The following is a 6,647-nucleotide window of genomic DNA, read 5'->3' as shown; positions in this document are numbered from 1 at the left end:
GTACAACAAACATTAAATCGGTCACCTGACCACCCCCACTCTCATCTCATTCCACACACCCATCTTCCCTCCCCCGCTCACACACATCGAGACTTCAGAAATACCCATTTTCAATTCAGTTCCTTCTAAAGGGGGAGGAGAGATGGCAAAAGTGCACGACGAGAGTCAGGGCAGAGAAACAGGCTACATCCAGATTTTGCATGCACAAAGCGCAAAGACTCGAGGCTTAACACGTAAAGCGGGTTTCTGCCCCAGCTGGTCTACGCAGCCGGCTCCGCCGACACACCACTCTTCTCTGCGTTTCAGTTTAACTTCCTAAAACAGGTTGAGAATGCAGGCCCCACAGTTTTGAGGGAAAAGCCGTTCCCCAACTGTGTTTTTCCTGGAATCTCTCTTTGAGCGCAGAAGAGAAGGAAGAGGGGAAGGCTAGGCTTTGGGCGTTTCATTCATTGCTCCTTCTCTCCTCCTCTCACCCTTCCCCCAGCTTAGACTTTCTCTCTTCTTTTCGAAGCGCGAGTTTGACGTCGGTCTCCAGGACACCAGACAGCCAATCGCCTGGTTGCTAAGGGAGACGCGTGGCCAATCAGGCGTGGTTGCTACCTGTAATATTTTTAGCCCAGAGGGACTCTCGGTTCCACTCCCAACGTCAACTTCGTGTATTTCTCTGCTGCAGGTTGTGAAAAAAGGCGCTCACCCTCCCCCCTTGACTCTCTCTCTTAGCTCCCTATTTACCCAGACATATTTCAACCAAAAATAATTTGAGACTCTCACTTAAAGGAAGGCACCGTGTTTATTATGCGTATTTGTGTGAAAGTAGGCATGTGAAATAGATGCATATACATATATTTAGATACGTTCGCAATTTGGCCGGGTGACCTGGATTGGGACATTTGGAATAAAATGCGAATTATTCTCATACCACCCTTATGTCCCAGTTGCTGCTGGAAAGCACCGGGAGGTCTGATGTGGGGTGCAGAGGCAGTTAAACTGTCACCTGGGCAGGAGGTGTGGCCTGCTGGTCTCCCTTCCCCACCCCCCTGCCTGACACGGCAGCTTTGGGTTCTGTAGTTGTCACTGTCTGGATGGCAGTTGGCTTAGGCCCCTGAGGTGATTAATATTCAATTAATCGTGTGCACGAGTCCCTGTCACAGTTCGCCCTTCTTTCTCCTGGGTGCACTGGAGACCGATTAGGTAACTTGTCGACGAGTGGGATTTTCCTCGGCCACAGTCCCACTCGGGTAGGGCACTTTCTGTAAACTCTCCCCTCCCTCTTGGTGCCTTGGACTCTCCTCCCAGTACTCCCCCGCCGCTCGGCCACCTGCTTCCCTCCCCTCCCCCTTCTCCCTTGCGCTCTCCCCCTAAACCGAGTGTCAGCTGCCCCACCCCATCTGTCATTCCTACTGGCATGTCTTTCCCCCAATCCCTTTCCAACTTTTTTGTTAATCCCGCCCACAAAGATACAAGGTTGCCTTATCATTGGTCACTCTGGAACCCGAGGGGTGTGGCCTTACTCACTCGGTCCTACGCCGTTTGTCAGAACCTGGGCAGGAGAGACTTGGCCAATGGCGTTAGGGGGCCAGGCAGGGGCGGAGCCAGCCTGCGGGCGTCCTACGAAGGGTGGTAAGGCGGGGATTGGGTACACTGCCCAGGGCTGTGTGACGCAAAAGGGCGCACGCGCACCCGTACAGGAGAGGGTTGGGGGGCGGGGAAGAGGATATAAAATGAGAGGCGGGGCGCGCGCCGCGGCAGAAAGAGCGAAGCTCTGGCCGGGCTTAAAGTGGGTGCACTCCAGGGCTGCTGGGCCGGGCACCGGGTTGTGTGGAGAAGGAAGCGTGATTGCTTGACCCCGTCCTCGCCACCCAGAGTCAGAGGGGTGACCTCCTGAGGCCAGCACCGAGGCCACTGTGCTCCGCACTCTCCGCCCGGCCACATCTTTGTGCACTCAACCAGCTCGCCGTCGAGCCTGCCGTGCCCCCGCCCTGACGCCCCTTCTCCCCCGCCCAGCGGCTAGGTCTGTGGTGGAAGCCTCCTGGAAGTAGCCTGTAAGTATCTGGGGGTGGCGGGTGGGGTCAGGAGGAGGAGGAGGGGCTGCAGCGGCTTCGAGCACCAGGCCCTCTGGGGGCTCAGCGATGGCTGCGTCTCGGCCCTGGCACGGAGGGGAGCGACTCCAGACGCTGGGCTGGAGGTGGCTTCAAGGGACGCTAGTGCTGTGGGGAGCTGGAGGCAGGGCCGGCGGTCACGTCGGGCTCGACCTGGGTGACCGGGGAAGGGCGGCCCGAGGCGAGCTGACGGCAATCGGGGGATTGGGGCGCTCGGAAGAAGCGGCGAGCTCAAGGGTAACGCTGGGGTCCACCGACCCAGGCTGCCGGGGCCGAAATGGTGCCCAGGAACCCGTGCTCCCTGGGCGCTGGCCGGGTACCAGGAGCCTCGGGGCGGGGAACAGCGGGTCCAGTTACGTTGGGGGGAGGGGAGCAGCTGACCCGGGGCGGCCGGCTCCCCGACCTGCTCTGGTGCCTGGCCCCAAGTGGTTGCTTTTTCATTTCTCGTTGTCCTCCTTCTCTCCCCACCCTTCCTCCTCCTCCTCCGAGACTTGTACTCTCTTCCTCCTCCCCATCTTCCTCTTGCCTCTGCTGCTGCTGCTGTAGCTAGCGCTCGGGTTCCGAAGGCTGTGAGCAGAAATCTAATGAGAGCCAACTGGCTGTTTATGTAATTCTTCACACTCCTATCTTAAGGCGTTCCTTTAAAACTACCTTCCACCCAGCCTGAATTTTGCTAGCCTGCACCTTCAAGTAATTTGGCTTAACCAGCTGCCTTCGTCGGCACTCAGGCTTTTGGCATGGAAAGTGTTTGTAGTTTGGGGACAGCCGGGGAGTCTTTTCCCTTTGTCACCACGAATATGAAAAATGGAACAGATGTTTGACTACCAGCTTGATTTTTAAATGTCCTTTTAAATCAACTTCAGTGTACAAATAGATTTCCTTTGCAAATATCTTCTGTTTGCCCTTGATCTTTTCTTATCCCCACCCAGTGCTGATCCAGCAAATGTTTAAAGGTCGACCTTTATCGTACAGGCTCACCGGCTGTTCTTTTATGGTGAGGGAGGGAGGTGGTTTTGAAAATCAGAATAAAACTCAGAAACTCTGCCCGTTAAACAGATTAATAAATGGAGTTTGGACGTGAATTGTTGCTTTTGTTATACTTGCTGCCGAAGAGGTATTCCCGTATTTAGAAAAATATCCATCGAAAAGAAAAAGCACAAAGAAGCTTGTGTGCTCTTAATATATGTAAGACCTCAACTGTGTAGGGTAATGTGGTTCATAATTATCATTCACTAGAATGGCTATTAATTTAGTATTTAGTACCTTTAATTCTAGGATAATGTACTTTGGAAATTACAATATTCTAACTTCTCAAATTTCTAAATATTTAACAATAAAGGAGATTTAAGCAGTACAATATATATCCAAAAAGAACTGAAATACAGAATTCACTTCTAAAATAATGAATAGAAATACCACCAACTTCCAAAATGCATAACTGTATGGAGGTAGGTTGCTAGATATACTGAGTGTAGTTTTCAGTAAATATTCTTGTGGGAATTGAGGGAAAAAAAGAAGGAATACACTATATATTCTGGAGATATTTTTATTCTTAGAACTCTATTCAGAAACAAAATTATAGCATTAAAGTATTGTTTTCACTGTAAGTTCTGTTTTCCCTTGAACTTTAATAAACAATTTTCTATTGTATGTTTCTTTAATTTTTGCTGATTATATTTTTCAGACTTTGTAGCCTGTTAGACTTTTTAAAAAGTGAAACTATTCTGGGGGTAAAAACAGGCTGTGGGACTTAACATTTTTCTTATTTGTACATGTTTGCTTTTGTTTTGTTTTCTTTAAGGAACAAGACCACTCAAGGTGAAGCATAATCTACTAATACCAGCACTTTGAATGAAAATTTGTTTCTCTGCCACAAACTGAACACTTTTTTTTTTTTTTTTTTTTGCGTGTGTGTGTGTGGGGAAGTTGAAACACAAATCTAATTTTGTGGCATAGCAGCTATGCAGCTTGAAATCCAAGTAGCACTAAATTTTATCATTTCATATTTGTACAATAAGCTTCCCAGGAGACGCGTCAACATTTTTGGTGAAGAGCTTGAAAGACTTCTTAAGAAGAAATATGAAGGGCACTGGTATCCTGAAAAGCCATACAAAGGATCAGGGTTTAGATGTATACACGTAGGGGAGAAAGTGGACCCAGTGATTGAACAAGCATCCAAAGAGAGTGGTTTGGACATTGATGATGTTCGTGGCAATCTGCCTCAGGATCTTAGCGTTTGGATCGACCCATTTGAGGTTTCTTACCAAATTGGTGAAAAGGGACCAGTGAAGGTGCTGTATGTGGATGATAATAATGAAAATGGATGTGAGTTGGATAAAGAGATCAAAAACAGCTTTAACCCAGAGGCCCAGGTTTTTATGCCCATAAGTGACCCAGCCTCATCAGTGTCCAGCTCTCCGTCGCCTCCCTTTGGTCACTCTGCTGCTGTAAGCCCTACTTTCATGCCCCGGTCCACTCAGCCTTTAACCTTTACCACTGCCACTTTTGCTGCCACCAAGTTTGGCTCCACCAAAATGAAGAATAGTGGCCGCAGCAACAAGGTTGCACGTACTTCTCCTATCAACCTTGGCCTGAATGTGAATGACCTCTTGAAGCAGAAAGCCATCTCTTCCTCAATGCACTCTCTGTATGGGCTCGGCCTGGGTAGCCAGCAGCAGCCGCCGCAGCAACAGCAGCAGCCATCCCAGCCACCGCCGCCGCCGCCACAGCCGCAGCCACAGCAGAAAACCTCTGCTCTTTCTCCTAATGCCAAGGAATTTATTTTTCCTAATATGCAGGGTCAAGGTAGTAGTACCAATGGAATGTTCCCAGGTGACAGCCCCCTGAACCTCAGTCCTCTCCAGTACAGTAATGCCTTTGATGTGTTTGCAGCCTATGGAGGCCTCAACGAGAAGTCTTTTGTAGATGGCTTGAATTTTAGTCTAAATAACATGCAGTATTCGAACCAGCAATTCCAGCCAGTTATGGCTAACTAAAAAACGGAAAAAAAAAAAAAAAGTATCATAAATGTTAAAAGTACAAGTTAAAATGCTCGGGCCCAAGGAGGACTTTTTTTCACCTCCTTGAGATTTTTTTTTTTTTTAAGCTTATAGTAAGGATACATTCAAGCTTGGTTACAAAAATAAAACATGCATCCTTTTTCATTTGCCAACCAAGCACAAAGTTATTTTATACTGACTGTATATTTTAAAGTATACTCTCAGATATGGCCTCTTACAGTATTTAAGATAGAGCAAGGACATGGCTGATTTTTTTTTTTATAAAAAATTGGCACTAATAAGTGGGTTTATTGGTCTTTTCTAATTGTATAATTTAATTTAGTACAAAGTTTGTAAAATATCAGAGGATATATATATTGTTTCTACGACACGGTATGGCATTTATATCTTTTTACTACAGTGATCTGTGACAGCCGCAGCTTCATGTTGTATTTTTTTTACTGAAACTGTAAAGTGTCCATCTTAAAGACATCAACTATTCTCAAAATTGTGTACAGGAGATTCCTTTAGTGGTGGAATGAAAAACGTACGAATATTTGCTTTTTCAAAAAAATGTATTTTCTGTTAAAGGTTTAAAATTTTTGCTATATATTATGGAGGAAGATGTAATCGTAAATATTAATTTTGTACCTATATTGTGCAATACTTGAAAAAAATGGTATAAAAGTATTTTGAGTCAGTGTCTTACATGTTAAGAGGGACTGAAATAGTTTATATTAAGTTTGTATTAAAATTCTTTAAAATTAAAAGAGCTTTTTTTGTGGTCTTTTAAGCTTTGCCAAAGATCTGGGTCTGGAGTTATGACGTCAGTGCTGATGATGCGGAAAGGTCTGACTGATTGGATCACAAAGGAATAAGGGAACGCAAGTGCCCCAGATGGTGGTTTGCTGCCTGAGAAGGTGTCCTATAGAAACTCCACAGCCTGACCAGTGCTTGGGGCAGCTTTATTTTTTAGCAACTCTCTTCAGTCCATCTCTCTCTCCCCATGATAGGGTTGGTGTGCAAAGGCTAGTCAGTCATCCTGATTTTATAGCAAGTTTTAAACAGTGGTATTATGCTGACATCTAGGAGAGTCAGGTGATGATATTCTCGTAATCGGAGAGGACTTTTTTTGAAATGTCTGTGGAGACAGACCATTAGATCACTTTTCTGTTTCTGTACGGGAGAAGAACAGCTCATAAAATTTGTTTGGACAAAGCAGCTGATGTCTCTTCAAAAAGAAGATTTAGGTCTGTTTACTAATCCTTTTATTTAAAGTTTACTCATTGTATGTAGCTGGAGAATTTATGATCAAAATTTATTCAAGATTAGGTTGCTAAAATGTTAGCATTTGTGTGCATTTATCCTGCAAAAAAAGTTTGCAAATTTTTGTTGTTGCAAATTGGATAGCAAACGTTCTGGTTTGGGATGGGTGGGAATTAAAGGTTACCCATCCATAATGTGTCAAATTTTAGTGGCTTGTTGAGGATGGAGTTTTTTTAAAACTGATGAGTTGGGAGAGACTACTTAAATGATGAGTCATTTCAGT

General features: G+C 45.9%; 1 protein-coding gene across 1 annotated transcript; it reads left to right on the top strand.

Annotated features, from left to right (window-relative positions):
• The first annotated feature begins 1,754 nt into the window (after positions 1-1,754).
• TOB1 (transducer of ERBB2, 1) lies at positions 1,755-5,378 on the top strand. The gene is made up of 2 exons (XM_037129646.2): positions 1,755-2,042; positions 3,901-5,378. Exon 2 carries the CDS (start codon positions 4,061-4,063, stop codon positions 5,093-5,095), a length of 1,035 nt encoding a protein of 344 aa, XP_036985541.1. The 5' UTR covers positions 1,755-2,042; positions 3,901-4,060; the 3' UTR covers positions 5,096-5,378.
• Positions 5,379-6,647: the final 1,269 nt, after the last annotated feature.

The sequence above is a fragment of the Artibeus jamaicensis genome, unplaced genomic scaffold (assembly GCF_021234435.1).
Source record: "Artibeus jamaicensis isolate MK-2021 breed Jamaican fruit bat unplaced genomic scaffold, CSHL_Jam_final contig_1998, whole genome shotgun sequence".
In the NCBI taxonomy this organism is placed as follows: Eukaryota; Metazoa; Chordata; class Mammalia; order Chiroptera; family Phyllostomidae; genus Artibeus; species Artibeus jamaicensis.
Note: the sequence above shows the minus strand (reverse complement) of the source record. Positions and strands in the feature narration are given on the sequence as shown.

Coding starts and splice junctions, on each gene's coding strand:
- TOB1 (XM_037129646.2), top strand. CDS start 4,061: ATGCAGCTTGAAATCCAAGTAGCACTAAATTTTATCATTTCATATTTG.